This window comes from Haliaeetus albicilla, chromosome 24 (genome assembly GCF_947461875.1).
Source record: "Haliaeetus albicilla chromosome 24, bHalAlb1.1, whole genome shotgun sequence".
Lineage (NCBI taxonomy): Eukaryota > Metazoa > Chordata > Aves > Accipitriformes > Accipitridae > Haliaeetus > Haliaeetus albicilla.
Genome location: NC_091506.1, coordinates 24,763,915 through 24,791,005, shown reverse-complemented (window position 1 = coordinate 24,791,005; position 27,091 = coordinate 24,763,915). Strand labels below are relative to the sequence as shown.

The following is a 27,091-nucleotide window of genomic DNA, read 5'->3' as shown; positions in this document are numbered from 1 at the left end:
TCTGTGCTCCCAGCAGCCGTGACCCACAGACACCCGGGAGGTCTCAGCCGGCTGTACACAGCCGGACCCGCTCCTTCCCAGTGTACTTTCGCTTCTCCAGCTTGCCAGTGACCTCTGCTTGTCCAGGGAAGGAGGACAACGCTCCAGCTGCCCCGCTGCTGCATGTGTACCAGGCACAGCACAAACCTGTGAAACCTATGGATGATGCTCTACAAGACATGTAAGTGCCTATTTTTAATGAGGAAATTGGGCAAAATGACCAGTCTAAAAAGTCCAAATCTGCAGGAACAAAAGTGCGGAGGCAGGAAGGGCAGCAGCTCTGACGGGAGTGGCCAGCCGGTTGCTGTCTTCCCTTTTTTTTTTTCCTTCTTAGAGTCTGTTTTTATAAATGATCAGCTAAAAGTTGCTGAAGGGAGCTTAGTGTGTAATTTGAGCTTTTAAGAAATATTTCATTGTATTTTCTTAAACACAAAGAAAGACTTTGTTAAAGGAACTGCCTGCACTGTCTGGCTTTAATTTGCTCCTAAAGAGATCCAGTCCTCTTCAGCTGTGGGAAAATAAGAAACCAGATTGTGATTTAACAATTAACAGATAAAACAAGAAAACACTACATGCCGATGCTGCCAGGACAAGGGTAATATTTAGTAAATCAAATAATTCACTCAAATAAACAAATCAGTCAGTTTAGCGGGGGGGGGAACAGCAATGGCTTTTGAGATTAGCTAACCAGGAAATAACATCTGCTGTCCTTTAGACGCTAGGAAGTAAAACATTGTTGGGCTGGTCACTTAGCTTAGCCACTAAATTAGGAGATAGAAATCTGAAATGAATCACAGAGGTTCAGAAAGGAGTTGGGCTCTGTCGATGCGGCATGCCTGCCGTCGGCAGGAAGCGAGGGCTTTGCGCAGTGCCACTTGGTCTCGGAGCGGTTTGAAAATCGGCGTTACTCGCCTCAAAGAGCGTAAGGGTTTTGCAGCACTATTTGTGTATGGCTCATTGCTGTTACTAGTACCGAGAGCGCGTGTCCTCCCTATCCGGCTGTGCTCTTTGAATGTCACAGATCATACCGTGGGAGGGGGTTCGGTGGCCCAGCTCCGGCCAAGTATGTGCCTCCCCGGGGACGTACCCTGTGCATGTGGACGGGTGTCCCTCTCTGCTGCCTCTGCCATGGCCGTGCGACTCCCTGAGGACCTGTCTTTCCAAGGCAAACCTAACAGCGATACAGCTGCAGAAGTCTTGCGTGCCATGGGCATGAGGAGGAGATATATTTAACCCTTGATTCTTGTTTCATTATCTGTGTCTGTAGGACAAAAATACCTCCAGGCAATGTGGCAATGTATGTGGCAGCACTCCTGAATGACTGATTTTCACTTCCATTTCACTCCCAGTGCTCAGAAACAGTCTGCTAAAAAGCATTTAAGATTTGGATTAGAGATTTCAGTCTATGTCACATTAAGACAACCAGGTTTTCAGTTTTGTGGTTTAGGTTCTGGTAGCAATTCCAGGGAAACTTTTTAGCAGAGCACAACATGCAGTGAATTCACAAGAGTATAAAATGGTCATAAAAACAAATCCTCAGCATGCCCATACTACCACTGTTTCTTAGTACTAGGCAACACCTCTTGCTGTAATATTTTAATATACATATGAAATAGTCTTAAAAATATGATGAAAGGATTATAAAATGACAATTTCCTTTCCACAAGGTGCCTGTTTCTGTCACTACAATACATTGCCAAAAATCACTCTGATACAGGCATGATGAAGGTCTCCATGTGCAATAATAATAATAATAATAATTCAAAAAACTATTTTCATGCTGTTCAGAAGATCCGGATTCCTGAGGGTAAATGGAATAAACTCAGGATGTTTATACTCTATTCGTCTTCCCAAGGACACGCACCATAAATGTCACAGCATTTGACAGCACTAAAAATATTTCAATGAGGTTTTTTTCCCATGTTCTTACACTTTCTAGATAAAGAAGCTGCTTTCATTTGTAGTACGGAGGTATAGATCAACATTTTCAAGAGTAAACGTGGGGGTGCAGGTATCTCGTTTGTTAATGAAGATGCATATAATCGTGTGAGTTTCAGCAGTTCTCGCTGTGCTCACCAGGAAGGTCTCCGCGATGAGCTCCTCAGAGCCACGGCACAGAGAGCGCAGGGGTGTGCTATACGGTGCCGGGGTGGGACACCGCTAGAAACTCCACCCTGGCAGGCAAGGCCAGGCACCAAAACCAAAGGCGAGAGTATCAGAGAAAGAAATTATCCGGAAGAAAGCTTCAGGACTGTGTGGCTAACCCTGCTCGCTGGAATGCTGCCCCAGGACATGTTAGAAATGCCCCAGTACACCCCAAGCACAATCTCTGGGGTTGTGCTGGGTATGACACTTCCTCCGTGAGACCACCAAGTGGCAGCACTTGCAAACTTCCAGCAAATTCTCTTTTTTCATCTTTTTTTAACTCCGGCTAGCTGGAGCTGTGTCTCATAAGAGGGTGTACAGCATGTATCCAAGCGCAAAGTCAAGTCCTTGCTAAATCCTTTCTTACCTCCCGCTTGGCAACTCGTGCCTACCCTGCAGGCTTCAGAAGTCCCAGCCTGTCAGTCGGCACATGCTGACTTCCAGCTTCCGTGCTACAAATTCCCAAGTCGCCACACCACTCCAAGCAAGGGGCCGTACCTTTTGTTATCTCTCTGTTTAACCAGTCCTGGTATATTGGTCTAGCTTTTACACGCTTGGGTTAAGATGGCACAGAGGCAAAACAGGGCAAACCTTTCAGGATCTTGTGGACTAATGGCCATCCATGCAATGGTCATGTTTCCTGGGTAAGGGTGTGTCTTGCTGCCTGGGGACTTGCTACTTAAGAGAAGCTGTTTCAGTAAGAGGCGCCTGTGTGAGTGCAGTTGTGGGGTTGAAGCATTTTATGTACCAGTCTGGAGGCAGCTTTGCCTCCTGTGATTTTAATTTCTCCGGAAGATTTCTGTCCCTCTTCAACATAAACATTTTTTTCATGGTTTCAACACAAGTCATGATTACAAATCACCCTAGCCTTTGCCATGCTAGAAATCCGCCTTTTCCAATGCATTATAGAACCACCAGATTTTGCAGTAAAAAAAAAAAGAAAAATCTGCAGTAATAAATAATATATCCCTTCCTTTATCGTGATTTGCAAAGCTAAGGTTCAGCCTTGCTCCTCTGCAGCACCGATACCTAGGAAGGCATGTTGTCCTCCATACCTCGCTGGGTGATTAAATGCTGATGAAATTTTGCTCTAGCAGGAGCTTTTAGAACGCACAGATTTCCTTGTACTTCTTGCCTCATGAAGTTGATCTATCCCAGTTAATTAGATGCTCCACTGCAAGCTTTTCTGTGCTTGAGAGAAGTCGTCCCTGCTCCTTGGACTCGAATAACTACCTGGCGAATTTGCCTTCCGCATCAGTGCTGCATTTAAACAAACGTGCACAGCGCTGCAGCACGAGAAAAACCACAGGCTGCATACGGGCGAAACGACAAGGTAGACGGGGCGTCTGCACCAGTTAAGTTACTTGCGGAATGACTGACTGTGCCCTGGACGGTCTGCGGCCCGCCAGCTGCGCAGGCCTCAATCGCACCGTCCGGCTGCACCACCGCCCCGGCTGACCAGCTGAGCGCAGCCGGCACAAGCGGCGGCCCCCGACCCCTCCGGGCTCTCAGGGCGACGGCAGAGCCGCCGCGAAGCGCCGCGGCCCCCGACCCCTCCGGGCTCTCAGGGCGACGGCAGAGCCGCCGCGAAGCGCCGCGGGCCCGCCCGCCGCCGGCGCCTCCTCCGGGCCCGGCAGGCGCCGCCCCGCCCGGCCCGGCCCGGCCCCGCCGCCGTCCTCAGCAGGAAGGCCGGCAACCCGCCGGCGGGCCGGGCAGGGCCGGGGCCGCCATGGCCGGTGAGTGCGGGGCGGGGAGAGCCGGGGGGGCGGCGGGGCGAGCCCGGGGGCTCGGCCGGCGGGGCCGCCTCGGGCGCGAGGCGGTCGCTCTGCCGAGGCGGCGCCGCCGCTTCGCTGCGGGGGTCGGTGACTGGAGGCGGCGGGGCGGTGCCGCGCCTTCCGCGAGGGCGGGTGTTTTGGCGCCTTCGGCGCCCCGTACTCGGGCCGCCGTCGGCCGCCTGATGGCGGCTCGGCCGTGGTCCCCCGGGACGCCGCACCGGCCTCCGCGGGCGGTGGCGCGGCGTGCGTCCCGTCCCGCGTCCCCCCGGCCCTGGGGAGCGGGCGCCGCCCGGCCGTGCCGCCCGTGGCCTGGGCGCCGGTTCCGGGCAGCCTCCCGGCGGCGGCGGCGTCGTCTTACAGGGGCGGGTCGGAGCCGGCGCCGGGGTTTGCGGCCCCAGCCAGGCCCGCGTCCGAAGCGGGGCGCTCGCCTTGCCCCGCCGAGGGCGGCGGTGTGCCGTGCCGTGCCGTGCCCGCCTCCAGGCGTAGCCGGTGCCGGATTTCGCACCTCGGCGCGCCGGGCCCACGCCGCCTGCGGGTGAAGAGAGCGCCGCCGCTGCGGCCCAGCCTCCATCTTCCGCTTGTCAGGAGCGTGCCTCCGCAGTGCGGGGCGCGCGGCTCTCCGGCTGCTGATGGCCGCCTTGTTTTAGCCGTTGTACGAAGCAGCTCGGAGGGCTGGGAGCGTGTCACGAGTGCCACGCCCGAGTATCGGGAGCATTTCAGTGTTTTGCTCACTGTTTTACCATTTTTTCCTCTTCTGTTTTTAAAAGATATCTCAGGTAAAGATGAGACACCGAACTTGCTGTCAGAGGCTCTTGACTGCTGGTTACTAACTTGCCAGTAGCAGCAGCAGGTGGCAGTGGGTGAGGGCGGCACGTCGTCTTTCACCTCTGTATTGCCACTTCCAGCTCAGAGGAGCGGAGCAGTTGCTCTTCATCGGGGGTGCATTTGGTAACCAGTGCAATCTGATCATCTCAGACCGTTTCTCTGCAGCCAGATCCCTTCTTAAATCCTCAGCAGACCTTTCTTGGGCTCTTGAAAGGGAAAAGCCAAAACCTAAATTAGCGTTAAGCTAAGGTTTTGTTGAGAGACTTTTTCAGCTCTTTGCTGAGGTGCTTCAGCAGGGCGTTTGTATGGAAGCGTACAAATGGCAGGTCACATGCCTTCAGGTTTTGGCTGTCAGCTTGCCTTTACAAAGTTTATGAAAATCATCCGGGAGTTTTACAGGAAGTTGTCACCTGTGTTTGTGCTGCACAGCAGCAGATACCATTGAGTTTTTTGGAATGGATGTATACAGATTATGTGTGTTGTTACAGAGAATGTCAGAGGGATGTGGTGGGTTTTGTGTCTGTTGTATTTAAATTTATCTGCTTGGGATGATCCTGTCTGTTTGCTTGGTAAATTGAAGGAGGCTTTTAAGGGAAAAACAAACAGAAGATGAAACCATAATAAAGGTGCAGTGGTGTCAGAGATGGTGTCAAGAGTCCTTACGTAAATATTGGTGGAGTTATTAATTGGAAAGGTCTACCTGCCTGACTTAAGGCAGTTAGCAGCATTTATGCTCTTGGGGCCCAAGCGTGGATGAGGGTGCTTACGTGTCACAGCCACAATGAGGAGAGGCTGATCACATCTTACAGATTTGAAATGCAGCTGTATTTATTTATTTACTGTGATAAACATGAGGTGGCAATGCAGACCCCAGCCTAAGGTGGCACGTCCCTAGGGCCATGTGGTTTTATCCAGAAGGGCAGCGCAAGTAGATCATAGAGGAGCATATGCAGGGGACTGCGAGAGACAATATCCCATTTGACATTCTTTGTACAGAAAACAACGTGGGGTCTTTTATGGTAAGAATAATTAAGCAGAATCAAAATTACAAAGGGGTTTTTGACAGCTGTTCTAACCTGAAGGTTAGGTTTTGTGTTATCAGTGTGTTGTGCCAGTGGCTAGTACCACCTTTCAGGGACCAGACACCTCACCACAGGCGTATGGAGCAAGAGTGCCAACGCCACAGCGCTTGTCCGATGTCCTGGCTGCTGCCAGGGTCTGGCATGCTGGTGCCTAGGTCAGGAGTTGTCTCTGAAAAACTCTCGGTGAACGCACTCTGCTGTTAAATTAGGAAGAGCTTTGGGACGGGTGGCTGTGTCGCCCTTGACATTTTTTCTGCAGGAGTGTAGAAGACAGTCTGGCATGTTACGATCACATACGATCAGATTTTTGATGAGCCTTGTTACTCCCAAGAGCAGAGTATATTTCAACAGCCTTAAAATGCCAGCACTTAGTATAATGGCTGGGTCATTCTGCAGCTATTGCCAAAAACCTAATTGCCCATTTGGAAGGAAGAACAGAGATGTGTCATTTTATGAAGGGTTGCAACGGGGGAGATTTTTACCTGCAGGTGAAAAATGATGAGTGTGTTGCTTTGTTACTGTCATCTGCTGCTTGCGCATTTATCATCACTGTTTTTATGTATTTTATCCTCTGTTTGAGGAGCTGCTGGCTACAAATAGCCAGTAATCTCTTGGTTTTCTCTGATATCTCTTAATTATACGTGTACTTCCTTTCCTTCTGTGTGTGCGGTCAGGTGCAGGCTGTGTATGTTAGCATGGCATGCATATGCTGTATGCCAGAGGCCTTTGACTAAGAGAAAAAAGCAGTTGTGTATGATGTGTCATGGGCTTATAGTAATTATAAGTCAATAACGTGAATCATGTTTTCTTCTCAACTGTCAAAAAACAGTTCCTGGGTTTCCTGTCTGTCTCTTTGACAAGTTTACATTTCCTCTCAGTAAGGAAAATACCAACCTTTTTTTAAGCAAACTTTAGGTCAGCTTCAGTGACGTCGTATCCAGTCTTAGCTGTATTTGCTGCCTCTCTTCAGTGAGGCTGAGCTCAGTACACTGCCAACCCTCCAGCTACATCGAAGCCTGCAGACTCCTCCACTGCAGCTGCGTGCTTGAGCAAACCTGCAGCTGGGTCCAAAGCCTGTGGACAGGATTGAGCCCAGTTAGATTAATGTTCTGGTGGAAGAGAACGTGTAAGTGCCGTAACATCACATTACAAATTCAGAGTTAGATGCAATCCTTGTGCAGTCTGAGGGCATTAAAATGCCTGGCAATGCCATGCCTATGCTGTAAGCTGTGGTTAATTGACCTGGTCTCCTGATTTTGCTGCTCTGAACTTTCTAGGCAAGTACCGGCTAATGGCATGACTGTCCTCTTAATGCTGGGGTGACTTCTGCTTAAAACCAAAATATTAGCAAGAAGATTTTAAATTTTCCTTGCAAGAATTGTCATTTCTTTGAGGCAGGAGATAAAAGGTGGATAGGCAAAATATCCCAAACAGCTGCTCCCTAAATTCTTGAGACCTTGACAGCACATCAGTAGGTTGCTGCCGTTGCGAGGTTACCTGGTTTGGGGTTTCTGTTACTTGAAAATGTAAATAATGGGCATGTTCAATACTATGTTCAATGCTGCTTGTGAACAGTGATTATAAAACCTCGTAGCACGGACATGTTTGTACACCCATAACTGGGCTGTGACTGGCAGGGCATGGGAGCAGGTCCGTGTCATAACAAAGCTGCCAGAGCTGCTGGGGCAAGCTGAGCATCGTGTGGTGGCTTCAAATGCACACGTGTGCTTTCCAGATATCCTTATCGCTCCAAAGCAGGATGCCATGTTCCAGCCGCTAGGATTGGTGGGGCTTTTTTTGTTTGTTTTCTTTAAATTTAGTAGCTGGAGCACAGTTTTGCACTGGTGGGTGGTGTTGGTGGGAAGTTTCACTTCTCTGGTCTACCAGAAGCCTGAAGGCAGTTCCTTGTGTGCTTTGGGCAGAGATTTCTCAGAGTTAGAGGTGAGATGAAACATTTCGGAAGAAGGAAGTGACATACTGGAAATTACTTCTGCTCTGCTTTTAATGAGCTAGTGTTGAGCTTGATAACCTCTCTTCAGGAAATTTTGAACCTTGCACTACATCCTAAATACTGAACTGAAGTCATTTGGAGGAGGTGAAGGTGCAGGCAGGTGAAATGTTTCTGTGGGGACGGGGAGGAAGCAGACTGCTTCATGGGTGCTTCTTAAAAATGGAGCATCCCATAGGATGGGAGAAGTGTCTTGCAGATGCCTGAGCCAGGTGTAAGACCTGTCCTTGGTAGGCACAGTTTAGCAGTAGCCAGAGGGGCCAAGAGCATTGTCTCATTCTCTTCTCCTGCCTTTTGGCTTAGATGGGAAGAAGACATAGCCACCCCTGAAATCTCAGAGAGGCTTATGCCCCATAATACAGTGCACCAGCGCGCAGGTTTCAGGTGGCAGCAAAAAGCCCTTGGTAAGACTGGTGATGGTTTAATGAGTGTGTGTAAATGAAAAGTGCCGCAAGGACTTGGAGTGCTCGTGATTGCTCAGAAAATGATCTTGACTTAAATGCGATCTTCACTTGGTCACAGTTAACTTCACTGGTGTAATTGCTGGTAATAGACTTCTGCGTGCTGCCTGTGCAGGTATTGGTAATGACAAGGCAGCAGCAGAGCAAGAAGCAGGGAAGGAGATGACACTTTGAGCCTGCTTTTATTTTACTTTGTATACTCATTCTGCCAGATCCTTGTCATGCTTTTAGCACTTGCTGTGGTTCGTTGTTTGAATGTCAGTGGTATTTGAAGTTTAATTGCTTTGTGAGCTGCAAGACCCTGGTTTAATGCATGTTTTTTGTAAGTTTGCAGAAGGTACAGAGTCGTTGGTGACACTGAGAGTCACTACAAATCATGTAGCTGAGGCAGAAGGAGGAGGAAGCTGCAGGGGTTGTGGCACTTCATTCCTCAAGAAGTATTTGGATGAACAGGCACAACTTCACAGTCTCCTGGTCCTTGCCTCAGCCTTTTGTGCATGCCAGTGAGTTGATTTGAAGAGGAGAAGTTTGATCTCAGCCCTGAATCAGATAACATGGAGCTTCTTGCAACAAAAAGGACTTGCACAGCAAGTATGTCAGGGCAGTATGTTTCTGACAGTACACGAAAAAGCTGCCTTAAGAACAAGCCGTGGAAAAGTGAGGCATTAGAAACACATGGAAATAATAAGGTGTTCTTATAAAAAAGTAAGAATGTAACTGAAATCCTGTTGTGCCTGTAGAATCGCAGCTCTCCATGCAGTATGAATAGCTGTGCATCCTTTTTTGAACAGGAGTGACACTGGCACTGGAGAGGTTACTAGCGTGTGATGGCCACACGGGGAGGTTTTCCTGAACACTTTCCTGCAAATGCTCTTAGTCCTATAGAGATACAGAAAAAGGACAATGTAATACAAAAAAACCCAAACATGATATAGAAAGGGCAAGGGCTGTGTGTAGGTGCAGTGCATCATGCCAGAGTTTTCTGGCTCATTTCCTTCATTCTTTTGTTTATCTTCTCTAAATTGCAGGGAACAAAGGGCTGATGGCTATGTATTTTCTGGTAGCCAGAATACCATAAAACCTATGCATTTGCTTTAAACAGGGAATGTGGTGGGGGTGGCGGTGTTTTGTTTTTGTTTTCTATGCTGCTCAGTTATGAAGTCCTGTAGTGACATTTTAACACTTATTTCAGACACAGTCATAAACATTCTCTTTCTGAATCTGATAAGGGCACAATAACCCGTGGAACCAGTCTGTGCCTGTATCTTAATCTAGGGACTATAGACAAGCAGCTATAGGGAAACCTATGCTCCTGCAAAATCCATTGCTGTCAAACTGGAATTGGTGCCTAAGCCAAGAGCAAGTCTGGATTTGTGTATTTGCAGAGGCTGGGGTTAATAGAAAAAGATGTGGTTTATTTGTATGTGTATTTGAGTGTACCTCCGTGTTAAAAATGTACTGCTTTTTGAATGCACTTTCTCCCCACTCCTGTGTGAAGTGAAAGCAGAAGTCCTTCCCTAAAAAACTTCATGGCTCTTTGGCAGAGATGCTGTTCCTGGTGTTCCCGTTCTGTTTCAGTCTGGGCAGTTTCTGCTGGGCTAGTTGCTGAAGTCTCCCATTAGACCAAAGGCAGCAATAAACTCTTGGAGGGTTGGGTGATGTTAGGGCCAAATCACTCCGGCTCAGTCAGCCCCCGGCTTTGCCTGGCTGTGTGAGCTTCTCTGCATCCCCTCCCACCCCACGCTGTGCTGCAGTTGTCAGGTGCTAAGCAGCAGGCAAAGACCAGCCCTGTACTGTACACCAGTATCAGTAAAATACGTAATCTGAAGCCAAATTTATGTCCTTTTACCATTCTACATCAGAGAGAATCTCTCTCTATGAAATACATATTTACATCAAAAAATTATAAAATGAACGTGTTAGTTTCAAGCTCCATCATAATCTGACTTCATAAATGATAGAAAATTTATCTTCAGTGATTTAACAACGTTAGGACTGTATTTGATTAAATATCCATCACTGCTTGACATCTAAATAATTTAGAACCTTCTCCCTTTGGAAAGAGAGAGGCAGCATGAGTGACCAGCCAGGAGTTCAGAAGTGTGTAATTTTAAGTGGATGGGTCTTTGAAAGCATGTGGCTATGTTGTGTTTCCCTAACAGATAGTCAGCTTTCCAAAATTACATGATGGTGGTAATTTTATTTTAGCTATTTAACCACTGTTAGGAAAACAAAATTTACAGAATTTAAAAATGGCTTGCTAATTAACTGGTGTGGTTTGTTCTTTGTATTATTTTATCTCTAGATCAGTCGTATTGTCATCGGCTGCAGCACGACGTGTATTTTCTTACAAGCAACAGCCGACTGAATGAGCAAGTGGTTGATAAAATTATTCTTCAGCTTAACAGAGTCTACCCCCAAATTCTTAGCAATGCAGAAGCAGAAAAGGTACTTTGATGAATTTTACTGTATCTCTGAATGTTGCATGGTTTTTTGCAGGTCAGTAGCATGGCTGCCCTCTTCCTGACCTCACTCTTGGTGCCACATGCAGCCAATCTTCCTCACCTCTTACTTGCTGACCAGTTGTATCTGGGATCTCATATCAGAGGAGAAGTCACAGGGCTGGCACATTCCCTGTGCCCCGTGGTTATGAGAGAGGGCACTCTCTTCAGCAGCAGCTTAATGCCACAGTCCCTGCCATGATGTCTGATGCCGTGCATGCAGAAACACACTATATATATATATATATATTAAAAAAGTGCTTATATATGGTTATATATATATAACCACTCCTTGGGAAGGATTGCACCCATCATGTGACCAAATGCCCTGCATGCCTGCCTCCTCACATGAGTCGATGTGGAGTGTCGTGTCAGATGATCTGTGCTGCATCCAGCTGTGTCCACAAAATCATCTATATTAGCTTAATCAGTTTTAGTTGCTGATTAATGTGATTAATAACTCTGAGTATTGGTAGAGAAAGGGGGCATTAGTCTTACCTATAAGTGTGGGAGCTGTGGGAAGTGGGTGGAATTAGTAATATCTTCCAGAGGTGCCACTATGTATGGAGGAAGGCTGCCTGCTCTGGCATGAAGCTTTCAAAGATGGGTAGCCATTTTTAGGAAGAAAGATTTTTTAAACTTGTGTGGAGTGAAAGTTAAAGCCAGTTAAGAGCTTCCTAGATCCTACTTATAACAGTTTGTACATGCCCTCTGCTGACTTAATTGTCTGGACAAGGCTTGGGGTTTTGGCATACCAGTATTTTAAGATTAGGCAAAATAGGTCTAATTCTGTCATAATCAAAATCCATGGGGATGAATAGCATTTTGGTGATGTAGAGCAGTGCTAGATCATCAGCTGAGCCAGTCCAGCCACTCAGTTATGATAAACAGTGTGACGTGCAATTAAAGATCATCTCATTCCCTCAAGAGCTTCAAAATAAATGCATAAAGAATCTTTGAAATTTAATTTGTGACTTCTGCACTTAGCAGACAGAAATGAACTGCTTTCGCGTAGGTCCAGGCAAGTTTCTGTCAACTCTATTGAGTGTTTAGGAAGCTTACAATCTCAGCTATATCTGGTAAAGCTTTTGTTAGAATAAGGAGTGTTCTATAAGGTACGTTGCATTCCTGTCCCCCTAGAGCAGGAATTGATCCTAACTAAGTATACTACAAAGGTTATCTACTGTACTGGTCTGAAATATGCTTTGCTGTGAATGGCTTTGGATGTTTTCCAAATAAGCTGAAATGGGTTTGATGTGTGTAAGACTTCATTCTCTTTGTAAACTCTCCTAATATTAATCACATTTTGGACTACAGAAAAAAAGTGCTTTCTTCTGCAGCTGCTTACCCTGTTGCCTGAGTAATGAGAATCTGTACATGTTGCGCTGGGTATGCAGCAGTTAATTGTGCTGGAAACAATGAAACATGTAATCTTGGGGTGATGAACACTCCAATATTGGAACTAATATAAGTAGTATAAAGTACCTTTTTGGGTGATCATTACTAGGCAACTAAGGGAATACTTAAGAAATAAAACTTTATAATAAGATTTGTTGATATTTTCTATCAACAGCTGTCAGAATCAAATTGTAGGGTACTAAGTACCATGTTAGTTCGAATGCAGAGAAAACATCAAATGCAGAATAGCTGTGACTTTGTCGGGACAGAAAAAAGAATGAGGGAAGGCAGAGGCAATATGCTCTCCATCAAGCAGTGCTGACCAGATGGAGCTCAGTGTCTTGAAGACAGCTGTGCAATGCATGTATATCCTTTTTAGGTACCCCTCATTTTTTTGGCCCATTCTTTTAGCAAATGTAAAACATGCTGTATATCTTCACTCCCTGGCATATTGTAAAGTGATGTAAAATTGATCTTCAGCTGTTGTAAGCTCTCTTCTGATAAGTGCTTTTCTCTTATAGTTCAGGAATCCAAAAGCATCACTCCATACCAGACTTTCAGATCTGATAAAGCACCTTCAAAAGAAAGGAGACAGACACTGTCAAGAGTTTTACAGGGCTCTGCAGATCAATGCTGAGGAGCTGTATAATGACCTGCCAAGCAGGAAAATCTTGAGTAAGTTGATTTGTCAGTTGATTGAGTTGTGGATTTCCTCATCAGTGTATTACAAAACCTCATTTCAGATGAAGTTTAAGGTATTTAAATAACCTAAACAGGTTATTTAAATAATTTTTGGGGTGTACCTTAATTCCTTCTGACTGGAATTTTCCAAAAGCTGTAAGGGGTTCTTGTTATTTGTTGACTAGCATGAGCAGTCTAAAACTCTTTGGTTGTTTTGAAATATGAAATATGTCTTAAAACAGTTTAAGTGCAACACTTAAGACAGCAATATAAGTCATATGAAGTACAATTTCTCTTTACATAACCATTGCTTCTTAATGGCTTGTTTGTTTCCTCTGTGTTTATTCTTTGTAGCACATAAGAATATTACAAACCTCAAATTTGTTAAGCTCAAAACTCTGGTGGCCCAGAAGCTTGGCTTTCCCTCAATCTGTAAATCTCCAAGTTGTGTCTAGTTTAACGTGAAGCAGACATTCATAGGTCCTTGCAATGATGAACTGTGGTATAAATCACTTAGGATGTGTTTTGTGCAGCTGACAGGCCTGACTGGCAGCCATAAAGCTGCCCCCCAAATATGCATGTATGAACTTAAGGACTGAGGCTCAAACAGATTTGATTCTATACTGCAAAGGAGCTCATTTCTTTAAGGGAAAGTATCAAGCCTGACTTGCCAACGTGGTATAATGCTTGCTATGTGTTGGTGGTGGGTTTTTTTTGTTGTTGTTTTTTTTCCCCCCTACCTAATGAACTGGAGAAAAGAACAGTGTTCCAAATGGATGGGAAATATGTTCAGGCATCCCGCATACTGAAATGACTTGAGGAGCTTGAGGGAAAGCTCTCACGTTTAAGTTAATGAAGCTGCAAAGGGACTGCAGTTTAAGAAATCCTTGTAAAGTATCTAACAGCCCTAATGCTTCACTGGTCAATTGATTTCTAATTGTAAGAAACTCCACAGTTAGGTGCTGGGGAGGTTTTACACATGTGGGTCAAATTCCAGTGAGATTCAAACCATTACACCGAAAGTCCATAGGTTTAAAAAAGCCAATTAGGCCTCTTTTATTTCTGGAGTGAAAATAGCATGTAAAATTGTAATTACTTTTGAAGATACTGCATTGTCTAGGTTCATTTCGCTTTTCATTTTGAGGGAAAATGTTTGAATCTCCTCAGCACAAATACATACCAGTGGAAGACTGCACCATTTGCCTGCCTACACAGGGAGGCTGCAAAATTACCCCAGGTCTCCACATCCATACCTGAACCTTCTTGAACAGGGAAAGTCTGGGCCCATCCCTGCCTCAGAATCTCAGATGGGCATGAATTCCTATTGATTCAGCCTCGCAGCAGCTTTAAGGCAGTGATTTACATCTGATCTTCACCTTGCAGAAGTCATGCCCTTTGAGGGAACAGGCTTTTAAATGAAATAGTCTTGAATCTATCATTTTCACCTAGGTAGAGCTTGAGCAATAAATTTTTCAGCCAGGCTGACTGGAAGGCAGCAGACAGCCTTTATTAATTAAAAGCAACTTAAGAAGTCTTAGTGTAGTCACTAAGAATAAAATTTCAAGTGAGTTGATGGTTTAAGAGTTTAAGCTCTGTTAATGTTCAGTAACACCTTCTACAAGCCATTTCTGAAAGTGTAGCTTAACATACGCATACACAGTAGCCAAGGCCTGACTACATCTCATATAGATGGTCTGAATTCAGTTGAGTACTAGAAATAGCATAGCTGTGACCGAGTTCATCCATACCCATAAAACTGACATTGAAAGTTGTGCAGATATTGCGAAGATGAACTCTCACACTGCCTCATGCTGTTGTCATGCCTGGACAAACCAGCTGAAAGGGGGGTCTGCATGATGTTTTCACTTTTAGCTAGAGCATAAACAAGCTTATCCCTGTACCTGATATATGTGGTTACTTCTGAGAGCTTTTACTCAGGTAGCCACATGAGTTGGCAGGGTTAGGGCTTCTCATGTTCAGACTGCACATAACAAGTACATGTTCTAGAAGTGCTTCACAGATAAAATAGAGCTCTTTGTGGTGCCCTGAAACTGTTTTGCTGCTGTTGCATTATGCAAAGGGACTCCAGTAACCATAAGTCATTAAATTCTCTGTATCTTGGTATACTCTCTTTATGTTACCATCCTCAGAACCATGAGAATAATTTAAATAACTGAGTTACAATGCTATGACATGCTGAGACTCTGCAGTTTCCTTACATTGATCTGAGAAGGAAATAATGAGATAATTGTGTTAATATGTTTGCTGCTTCTTAGGAGTTCTGTAACTAAAACAAATGTCTGCATTCTGGGTTGAATGGTCGATAAACTTCTGTGCAGGATTTTAAGTTAAAACCACAAACAATTCTGTTCTTCAGGAAAAGCTTCTTTTTCAGTATGAGGCATTATTTCTCATTTAAGTGAACTTGGACATTTTGAATATTAAAAGCATTATCCTTCAGACCTCTAACGTACAATTTTTATGTTACTCAAATGTTACTCATAGCAGTAGTTGTTAAATTTATCAAATTTAGCACAGAGCATTTACCTAATTGACACTAGAGTTTCTAAATGTGAGGAAAAAAGGGAATCCCTAACATGGGGACTTTGTTCTAAGTGCAGATTGAATTGAAACAAGCAGCATTATAAACACCTGGAGAAATTATTGGTGAGGACACTGATGAACTATGGCCAGGACAGAGTTCTGTAATAGATTACATGCAGCTGTAGATACGAAAAATGTTTTCTACAGAGGAAATCCTTTCAAAGATTTCTTTCTCATTTTTAAACAACTTTAAAATTCGTGCTAGAACAAAATTTCTTTGCCTCAAGTATAATATTGCAAGTGAAATGTTTAGTAATATCTCAGAATTCCCACTAGAGGGTGGGTAAGGCACACGGCATGGGCAACTTCAGAGCTATTGAAGCCAAACAGGATCTTCCAAGTGACTCAGAAAATGTTTTTATTTCTCTCAATGCTGACATGGACTAGAAAGATAGAGGATCAGATCAGCCCCACACAGAGATAGCCTGACAAAAGGGCAGAGATTTCGCTGTGCTCTCCTGTGAAGTGTGAGGATTTCTTAGCTAGAGTATATAGGGAGGACATCCTTCAAAACGGGCAGGCTGTGTAAGGTTGCCATTGATGCAGAGTGCACCATGGAGGCTTTGCAGCAATCCTTTCTGCTTCAGTGACTCTCAAGCTTTGCAGCAAAGTGCTTTAGATGTTTCTGTTCTGCTTGAACGCTATGCCCTGTCACCCCACCGAGAGGGATGTATTTAGCATGGGAGACAGATATTCGCTGTCTAATGTTGGCTGACAACAAGTCCCCTTTGCTGACTTGGTGAGCAGGGCAGTTTCCCAAGGCATGTCACCTAGCTCCAGATTGTCACGAAGAAGAAGGAAATCAGTTGAAACCAAACAGTCTCAAATTCTTCCCTATTGACAGCCAGATTTGGAGCTCTCGCTTTTTTCTGCTTTTGTTTTTTTTTAACCCTCTTGACCACAAAGAGGTTTGGCTATAAAAAGTTGTTTTGCAGATTCGTGATGCATTAAAGGAAAGTAATTCCTCTGCCATTTATGGTGATGGTGGTGGTGTTTGGTGTTGCACACACATTCTGCAGACGATGTTATCTCCACATCTGTATGGCAAAGGCACCTCTAAAAGAGCTGCAGGTGTTTCTGCCCAAAGCAGAAATGGCTTTATTGCTACTAACTACTGAACACGTTGTCTTAAGGTGAACCTCTTTTTCTACTCGAATTTGCAGAAAGGTAGAGGCAAAAATTATGTGCACCAAATGTTAGCATGTAGTACCTACAGACTTTCAAAGAAGCTGTACATGTCTTTAGCTGAGAACAGAATTTAGATAAACAATCTGTGCCAAGCAGTTTGTTCCAAGTGCTTCATCTGCCAGATACGTTTATGCCCAGAGATTTACTTAAGAACAGAAAGAATGTTGATGCCTTTAAGGGGTGTTTTCAGATTAGCACATATATTAGCAAATAGTGTGTATTTTATTACAATGACAATTTCTGGCATTATGGAAGGATTAGCTCCTGCTTTCCTCACTTGGGAAACAAGTGTAATGTTACTTATGTGGTTAGTGCTTAACCAGCTCAGAGGTGTTGCTGCAGCTGTTTCTAGTTGAATTCAAATGACTATGTGCCTATGTGTTTTGATCAACATATATCCAGATTTAACTATAGCGATGATTTACGTTTGGAGGGGTTAATAGTTTATGTCAAAATTGGATATTTTTCTGAAATGTCTTGTTTTGCACAATTTTGCACGTGCTGATTGTGTTCATTTGTTTGCTTGAGCTGAGTACTAACTTTTCATGTGTTGCTTTTATTTCTAGAAACCACAGATTCCACAGAGATAGACACTGACAAGGAGAAATATATGCTAAATGACAGGGGTAAATAAATGCATACAGTGTCACTGGATGGAATGGCTTTTCAGATTATGATGCAATTTATTTTATCATGTAATTTGCATTTCATGTAACAAATTGTTTTATGATGTCTTTACTGTCACAAGTTAAGTGGAATTAATGGAGGAAAACATACTGGGCTGCTGTGAGGAAACCAGTGCCAGGAAATTCAAGAGACTATAGAGTTTAATCAATATTTACAATGGTATTTTTACTTACACTGTTATAGCTAAAGTCTTCATTTCCTATGATTTCTTCAGTGCTTGAATAGTAAGGTCTATTCAGCTGCTGCTGCTGTCATTTTGCATAAGGCCATCAATAATTTTTTTATATAACTTTCAAATTTTTTCATGTCTTTTTAAGCTTTCAATTTAAGTACAAATAATTTGGAAACAAAGACAGAAAAGAAGATGGTGTGCCTGTGCATTTATTCACTGAAAGATATTTTGAAAAGGAATTGAAGATCTGAAAGCAAGCTGAAGAATTTTCAAAACTTATAATGAACTATTTTATCCTTTAGGTTTAATTGATATTTTGTTGAGAAATTTGGATACAATTATGAGAGAATAAAAGCACCTTCTATGAACTGAGCCTTTTGCCAGTTTTCCCCTGAGAGAAAGCTGAAACGAGAAGCAGAAACACAGTTTAACTCAATGTATTTTTTTGCCTGTGGTGGTGTTACTTTGAATATTGAACCAAATTGCTATTCAGGTTTTTCACATCGCTATTGCTGACTGCAGCATAACGGTACAGGAAGAACCGAGAAAGCACTTGGGAATAAGAAAATTAAATAATTTCTATTCTTACTCTGCTGATGAAAGAGCTGTCCTCAGACTGGAGATTGTCTGGCTGCTAGCCACCCTCGTTGGGAGATTACATCCGAAGGAGCAATCAAGCCCTTGCTCCTTTGCTGTTTCTCCAGTGTCCTTGTCCACTTGGTCAGCTCCACTAATTTGTTGGTCTGCAGTGCGTTTGTCCTTAAATTGACAGGTGCAGTTTAATTGTAGCTATGTTCATAGTGAAGTAGTAAATACAAATAGAATATTAGATAATAAAGAAGCAGATGTAAATCTTTATGAGGTTTTGTCTGTGGATAAGTATGAATTAGAAAGGTTTTATTGAACATCAATACAGAACATCAGTGTTAAACTGCATGTAATTCTAGGCAGGCACATGTTCCAGTGGGAGATTTGGTTTAGGTGTGTGTGTGTCTCTGCATTTCAGCTTCCAGCAGAATTGTAAACAGGAACAAGAATATTTGCTCTTGTCATGAAAGTGGAATTTGTGGAACATCTGTGGGGAAAAAACAAAACCCTAAAAATCTGCTTCCAAGGGACTGTAGTCTCACAATGTACTCTTACCCACAGGCAGTGCATTGGCCCAGTGGGGGCTCTTTATAGAGTAAAATGCTACACTGTGTGGTGAGGTCCCAGTAGTCTGGCTAGTATGTTGTTGTAGTGTTTAATGGGGTTTTTGCACAAAGTTTTAGAGTGAGAAAACATCTAAGGAAGTTTTCACTTAAATTTCATAGGATATAGCTAGCTGAACAGAGGCAAATGGTGAATGGTGTCAAAGCAACTGTAGTAAAAATTAATTACAGTATAGTAAATGTGCTTCATAGTACATTAGCTACAGAACATACATAATTGTGAATGTTAGCTTCATCTGAATACACTTAATTATGCATATTAATAGCAATTGATGATTTATGAACTGAACTAAACTTCCACTGCTCTGTTCTGTCTTAATGTATTTCCTTCTTTGTTTTCTTTAGGTCCAGTGTTTTTCCTCGCTTGTTTTAGCGTTGCTGCAGGATTTGCATTATTTTGGTATTGCTGTAACTCAGGTAATCTACTTCGGTGTTTTTTCTCTTGGTTGCCTTACTTTAGCACAGATTGGGAGAGCAGTGTGCCTCTTGATCTACCATGGCTTACTTAATAGAGCAGGTCAAGGTGTCATCATTCATTAATGAGGCTAGAATACAAACTGCACTTCAGACATGCCAAGATATAAATAATGGATAGTTTGCCTACAGAGGATGCCACAAATAGGGGCTCTTTTTAAAGACAGTAGTCATGTGAGCTCCTGTTGCTATAGCAGTGGGTCATGATTCCCAGCAGTCATGAGACAGACCCAAACCTTCTGGCTTCCACATCCCTTGGGAGCTGGTTGAAGCATGACCAGTGCCAGGGCCAGAGGACGCTGGCTCGATTTGCTGAGCCTGAGCAGCTGCAACCATTGCCCCTGTTGCTGGCTCTGGGTGTTAGCTGTGCCTGGAAGCCACCTGCTTCACAGCAGCCAGCAGAGCAGAGCTCCTGCTCCTCTTCGCAGTCCTACCTTCCATTCACCCAACGTTGCTGTGAGAGCGCCAGCTCTTAGCAAAAAGTGCATCGATGTGTCCACATGGATCAACTTCAGCGAATCAGTGAGTCAGTGCTAGTGGGAGAGATCCAGGGAGAGAGCAGCTGATTCAGAGGTGTCACTTGCTCTCGAGTCTTCATACGGTGCTGTGGGAAGTACCAGTCTTCACGTGGTAGATGGGGAGCAGAATCCAAACGCCGTTTTGGTTTAGTGCCTTCTGCTCCTTATACCTGGGTCACAGCAGTTACAGTTGGACATTGTTCTTTACTATTTTTTTCCCAGAGCTGTAGGCTACAGTAGCACCAGTTCATGGACATTTCAGGTGATGTGGGAGTCTGGGCTGTGTTACCCTTCATTCCCAGATGAGAGTCCCTCAGCTGGACTGTCTGTGGAGTCAGGGTTTAAGGCTAAAAGGGAGCCATTAGACCTTCAAGGCTAACCTGTGTGTTTCCTTAGCTGCCGTCAGTTCCCTTCATCATATTCAGTCACCAGCATTCAATAGAAGCATTTTCAGAAAAGCATTCAGGGGCTGATACCAAAAAATCGGAGAATCCATCCTTTCCCTTGATCCATTAATTGTCCATAGCATTAGAAGTGTGTGTGTTATTCTCAGTTTGAACTGGTTTCAGCTCCAGCCTATCATTTTTATTAAGCTTTTCTCTACCAGATTGCAGAGTCCTTTAGCCCCTTATTTCTGTGCCAGCTGACATTTCATATTTTCTCCCTGTGGAGGTCCTTCTGCCTCAAGTTGGCTCTCTCTCTTTATTTTTGCTAAAATTACCAACTAATGTCCCCAAGTCTTTTGTTCCAAGGCTCTTTTTTCCAGCTTTTGAGGCTCTTCCCTGAACCTATGCAGTATCTCAATGCCCCATGCGTAACAGGGCCACCAGACCAGGTTGTGGTGTTCCAGGCTTGCACCATCCAGTGCTGTGCTCAGGTGTAAAGCTGCCCCCTTACCTAACTCAGTAATCTCCTCTTCCTGTGTCTGAACTTGCAGTGATGAATCCTAACAGATTCATTGTTATGCTCTCTTGGCAGCTGATGTATACAATATTGAAGGAAATGGACTTTCTTTTAAAGTCGTCTTTTTATTGATTTTTATTTTTTGTAAATGCTGCTTACTGGCTACTAGAATGAAACTAAACTGTGTTCACTTTCTCTTTTTCCTCCCATCTTCATTCTATTTTAGATACCAAAGTCGTAGGAAGAGCCAGGAGAATCTTGGGCTTTTCTCCTATTATCATAGGAAGACACGTTAGAAATATTTGTATGTTGTATTTGGAAGACATATCAAGAAATTAAGGAAAAGCTGCCTCTTCACTTGTCTGTACAGTATACCTGCCAAGGGAAGACAACAGTGCATGAATATTAATGTACTATACTGTCATACCAAAGATTTTTATTAACTAGCTTCATCAATAATTGTATTGCCTCAAGATGTATTCAGAATTTCAGCTATATATGTCCTTCCTTATGGGAATGGACCATTTATTTTTGTAAATGCTTATTTTAGAATATTTATCATTTGGATAAAAAATATTTTTAATACAAACTTTAAAATGATATCCTAAGTGATCATGGGTCTTAAGCCATGTTTGCATATGTGTTTTATACTGGAATGAAGGGTCACAACTGTTTTAAGGAATGCTAGCCTGTCTTTTGTGATAATTAATTTAAGAAAAGCACTTAAAAAACACATGTACTCAAAGCCTTACTAAGAAAAGGATCTCCATCTCAGGATTGTCTGTTTTGTCTAGAGCCTTTATACTTACTGCCTGAGCTCAGGTGGGCACTAGCACCTACGAAGTTTATCAGTGCCAGTTACCTTTGTGTATGCCAAGTACTTGCTGTGTTTTCTAATTCTCCTCTTTGTGCCTCATCCCAGCCTGCCTTGTTCATGTTCACACTCAGCTGTTGGGCATGGTTGGAATGCTTTGGAGCTGGTGCAGACTGGTTCTCTCAGCCCGCCGAGGGTCCCAGGAACTAGAATGTCTGATCTGAAGCACTTCAAACTACCGAGATTTTTCAGATTTATTCAGCTTTTCCTTTTCCAGTGAAGTGTTTTGCCTTCTGTATATCTAAGAAACTGAAGTAATCCAAGATACTTTGCAGGGACTTAAGTGTCATGACATGGGGCTTTTTTATGGCCAAGAATATGTATACTTACTTGAAGAGCCTGAGGTTGTTCTTAATGTCATTTGATGATGTTATGTTTTTCTTCTGTGAGTTGAAACCTGAAAAACTTGCAGAAACCATTGTAAGACTAAAATTCTTGAGGGAGATGCAGGGAGTCAGGGCTGAAAGTGAAGCAGCTTGGGCTTTCTTAGCTTGCTCCTGCCTAGCTCAATACAAATGGCTTTCCTCTTCCAGGTGGAGGTGCAGCAGTTCTGAGAAATGACATTTTGAGTGGATAGTTCTTCAATTACCCGCTCAAGAGTGTAAGGAGCTTGGGTAGACCATGTCCCTCTACTTGGTGAGAAAGGTACCTTGTGGCTCTTCATTCACTGACTGAATGAAGAGATTTCCAGATCGAATCAAATGTCACCTGAATAAAAGTTGCAGCTACATCACAAGTTACCATGCACCGGAGGATCCCATGTGAAATTTTCAGTCATTTGGAGTGGTTTTCTTGAAACAGACTGAAAATTGTCTTCCAGCTTTAAACTTTATTCATGCTATAAAGATGTCATCATCTTCTCCAAAGCAAATCGTCTTGTAATAACTGTATTTCCTTCCAGGACAACACTCAACCTGATACAGTAGCAAACATATAGTGTAGAGGAGGAATTGGGTACAGGGCTAAATTTTAAAATAAAAGACCCAAAGAGTATTTGTGGGAAATGTCTTGAGAGATGAAAAAGGGCTCAGAGGACCCTGATTTTACTCTTCTGATAAAGTGTTTTTACCTACGGCATTGCAGTGTGGTTGGGACATGAGCCAACCCTGTGTAGAGGTAGCCACAGTCTTCATTAGGTCAAATCTCAAGAACAGATGGTGCATCTTCGTGGCCATCGCTGGTGTGAGCGCAGGTCATCTTGAAACATCCAAGTGAAATCGGACAGGCTGCAGGCGTAACGCTACAGCCACACTGTAAGTCAGCACAAGCTATTTGGTTTAAGCGCTTATTCTGACTCTGCTGAGCTCCAGGTTGCTGGGTTTACACTGTGAACGGTGCCTCCACCAGCCACGTTAAAGCTGGCTTGGTTATTTTTACACAGCTGCAGCGGCTCCTTTGACTGCGCAGCTGGCGTTTCCCTAACAGCTCCCCTGGTGTAACTGTGCAGCACTGAACAGAAGAGTTTTCTGCATAGACAGGCAGACGTACCCCAAGATCAGCAGTGGGCCGAGGGATATTATAAACACTTAATAGCCTGATTGCTGCAGTGTAAAACGTGGAATGAGAAAAATGCCATGCGAACAAAATAACACCCAGCAGGGCAGTTTATTTAGACTTCTTTTCCCCTGCCTCTACCCCACCAGCTCTTGCATCTCTTCGATCTAATCTCCATGGGGACTCTTATTAGGGAGAAAATGGTGACGGAGCTGAGCGCATTTCCTACAGAACTGGCTAACTGCGAGGCTCTGCTGCCCTTGTTACACAACAATCTGCTGTTACGCTGCCTTCCATCTTGGGAAGTGCTTTAATTATATTCTGTTTTCTCTCTGCCTTGCCTTGTGTTTAAGGTGACAACAGGTTGGGTTTTTTTCTCCAGCAAACCAGCTGTAATTTACAACATTTAAAATGAAGTGTTCCTTTCCCCACTGCTGCTTACTTCCTATAGCAGCCCCATTTTAAGGGACTGGAAAACATGCCTCTGAAATCTAAAGGGGTTTTAAATCTTTGCCTTGAAGCCAACTTTGAAACCTCATTAGAGGAACGGTATTCTATTTTACACAAAAAACCATTATTCAAAGTAATCGCAACAGTCACATGTCATTTTAAAGCAGAAACGGAGGCCTTACTGCTGCTAGGCAGATTCTTTCTGTTTAGATTATCCACCATGTTACCTTTGAATAACAGGCTGCAAATTGTTCTGAACTGTTACTGAAACCTACAGAAATTACCGGTGCCTTATTTAATCTGAAGGTGAGAATCTGCTATACTTACTGGTTCAAGGATGCCTTGCAGTGCCAGGAGGCCTCTCGGGTCGATCAGGCTGCTCCAGGAGCATGCTGGGTGTGCAGTAGGACATGGTCCTCTCAGTTCCTTAAACTGAGTGGCTTTCTTGAGCCTTGAAAACCATACAGAATAGGAAAGTTTACTAAAGGCTATGGCTATATTTCTTCCCTTTCTGAGGTTGCTTGAGATGAGGATGCCTCTCAGGGGAAAAAAAAGAAAAATCCAGGATGAGCTATCCCCAGGGTTAGGGCTGGGAGGAGAAAGGAAAAATGAGTCTTGGTTCGCCCCGGTGTTGTTCGTTAAAGGACCTGACAGCAAAGAATAGAAAATAATCTGTTCCTTCATTAGTGCTAGTTATTAATTTAAAAAGTAACAGTGAGGCTAGCTATAAAATTGGCATGTGCATAGGTTCGGAGACATTCTTTTTCTTGGAAGAGTTTTGTTTCAGGCGCAAATACTGAGGTTTACTACACTACTCTGCAAGCAGATGAAGTGATAATTCCATCGTCAGTTCCTGGAGGACGCCCGTATGTACCTGCATGGGAGTCGGGTCCTTCTAGTCCTTCTAGGCAAGCAGTGTTATTTACTTGGAAATAAATGAGGCAGGGTCTTGGATGAGCCTGTCTAGATGCAGAATTCCAACTTCCCTGTCAAGTCAAGAATAGCTTGGCATTTGCTGCTGAAACTGTACTGGTATTTAGGAATGTGCTTTACTTTATGTGCAGGGAAGTTGTCCTGGCTGTGTAAAATTCAGTCGGTGGTTACATGTGCAGGGGTTAGAGGCTATTCTTGTGAATGCCATGGTTCTTGTGCTGCAGGCAGTAAATGTATGGGAGCTAATAAAAAGCAGGCGTGTTTTCAACATCCCCTCTCTCACCTTGTGCAACTCTCAATGAAGAAGTAAAATATTTGCCTTTCCCTGCAGCATAAGGCACATTGTGTCTGTAGCGGCATTATGGGCTAAGGAGCCAAACAGCTGTTGGGTGGGTGATGCTGATTTGGAGGGCTGAACGTGGTTCTCGGGAAAGAGAGGAGCAAGGAGAAGCTGTGGTCTCTGGAGGGTGGGAGTGTGCAGGTTATCAAGCAGTTGGCTCCCCTGCCAGCTTAGACTGTGCTCTGCAGCGAGTGCCTCGCGCGCGGACTTGCTGCAGCTCCCACCGGGGACCATCCCTCTTCGCTGCTGTGCGACTTGGGCATGAATCCCGAGGGGAGGGACGGGGGGATGAGCTCCGCGCTATTCAGCCTGGAGGCCTCCTGATACCTAGCCAAAAATAATCTTCCTTCCCTGTTTTTTTTTTATGGATGGGCTTTTTGATTTAAAGTGAAGCTGAACTGCCTCTGATTGGCTCGGTGGTAATGTTGGGGCTATCTAGATTCAAGGACAGGAGTTAGCCGGTGTGGTAGCCCCCTAAGCAGAGCGTGCAGGCGACTGGCCCGAGCCACGTAAATAGTTCAGGCAGAGTGACGGGGCCGCCTGCATGGCATGCAGAGAGCGCTGCAAGCAAAGTGACAGATCATACAATGAATTTGCACAATTCCATTTAAAGACAGACTGCTATTTAAAGTACTTCAGTGAATATGATGTGCCTGCAAGCCAGAGCTGGAATAAAGTGATGATTCATTCTGGGACATACTGGGCTACTTCATAGCTGCTGGCTGGAGTTTTCAAAGCTGCCAAGGCAAAGTTACTCTGTTTCTTTCACTTGTGATTTTTTTTTCTCATACTGTAATAAATTGGAAACATAATTGGTCAAAATGTGCAGTTGTGGATGCTTTTCACTGTTGTTGTGTATGCAGAAATGTTGTTCCAGAGAGATGCCATGCCATGGCTGTGTAATCAGCGTTGCTGTTGCACTAACAAATACAAACAGTTTGCTGTACTTCACAGGTCCTGTTTTGTAATCATTTCTCCTAATGTACATCTTCTTGAATTCTGTAGAAATTAATGGAATTTTTTTTTTAATGGGGTGAAGCTGGCAATTAAATTGAAATAAAATCTGTACTGAGAAAAAAATGCCACTGTTTTTCTTGTAGTTAATGCTTTGCGCTTCTCTCCAGAAGCACCCCTTGGCATGTTGTCCTCCTGTGGCTGCTGTCTGCTGACTGACTCCCTTCTGGTCTCTGCTCTGTGATAGTTAAATTTTTGTTTTGGGTATTTCTGGCAAGATTTTTAACGTTTTCATCTGGTTTCAAAAAGTCTTTGCAGTTTTTCTGCTTAACTTGTTTAGTGATCTGAAGTTAACAGGACACATCGGTGCAAAGACTGGATGTCTTTTGGTTAAGCCTTGACTTCGTGCCATTTTGGTAGTCCAATGAATCATTGCTCATCAAGACTTGGGTGGAGGTCTACCTCTTGGTATAAAGTGACTTTGACACAAGATTGATTTTAAAGGCTACTTTGACCGTCCAAAAAGGGACTTCAGGTAAGAACACGCAGACGAATTTGTTACTGGCCTGTTCTTTTGGATAAGCTTTGAAGGGGGAACTGCTGGCCCAGGTGCTCCTGTGGGCAGTGTTAAAGGATCCTACCAAAGCAATGCTGTAGCAGGAGAAGCTTCAGGGGGAAGTCGCTGACCCGCAGCCTGGATTGCATCCCCTGCTGCAACACGTTCTTTGGGGGCCAAGAGGAACCCCAGAGCCTTGGCACCTTCCCATAGCACATGAAACGCTGTTAAACAGGAGCTGGGTTGTCAGTGCGAATGGAGGAGGATCTCTTGTTGATCAGCAAGAGACATCCTCTTCATCCTTTGCCCTCCCTTGGAGTGTCTCTGCCTGATGAGTTGAAAGGAGGGTATCTCCCCAACTTTCCTACTGCCTGGCGTGCAGCTTTTCGGGGGAAGAGGGAGAGGAGCAGCTTTATTACCAGGAGGCCACACTTGCATCTGTGCTGAGCAGGCATGTGGTGGCCTGACCCTCTGCCACTGCAGCAAAGGTCTTGTGCCTGGTGCCAGGAGAAGGGACTGGCGCAGAGCTTTTCTCCATGGACGTCACCAAGGTCCTGATGTGAGTGAAAAAACAGTTTGATTAAGCTACGAAACTGTAGGATTTGGGGGAGGGGGTAATTCTCATTATAGCTTCAACTCGTCCTCTTCATAGGGACATTATTCATGTCAAATGCAAAAGAAACCTGTGGCTGGAGCTGAGACAGGTATGCAGCAGCATCACGCTCTTTAATTCAGTGTAGCTGCTTCAGCATAAAAGAGCATTTCAGGTGAATCCTGACCTGCCCTTTCTATTTTGGAGCACAGACCACTATGCACTG

The 27,091-nt window shown here is 44.2% G+C and overlaps 1 protein-coding gene across 5 annotated transcripts; it reads left to right on the top strand.

Moving 5' to 3' along the window:
• Positions 1-25,709, top strand: CARD19 (caspase recruitment domain family member 19). 5 transcript variants are annotated; one of them, XM_069769885.1, is made up of 7 exons: positions 7,792-7,807; positions 8,663-8,926; positions 10,641-10,783; positions 12,756-12,909; positions 17,274-17,333; positions 19,123-19,194; positions 20,899-25,709. In XM_069769885.1, exons 2-7 carry the CDS (start codon positions 8,890-8,892, stop codon positions 21,009-21,011), a joined length of 579 nt encoding a protein of 192 aa, XP_069625986.1. In that variant the 5' UTR covers positions 7,792-7,807; positions 8,663-8,889; the 3' UTR covers positions 21,012-25,709. The 5 variants fall into 5 exon arrangements, with proteins under 5 accessions (XP_069625987.1, XP_069625989.1, XP_069625986.1 ...); XM_069769886.1 differs by lacking the exons at positions 7,792-7,807; positions 8,663-8,926 and adding an exon at positions 1-220; XM_069769888.1 differs by lacking the exons at positions 7,792-7,807; positions 8,663-8,926 and adding an exon at positions 3,836-3,920.
• Positions 25,710-27,091: the final 1,382 nt, after the last annotated feature.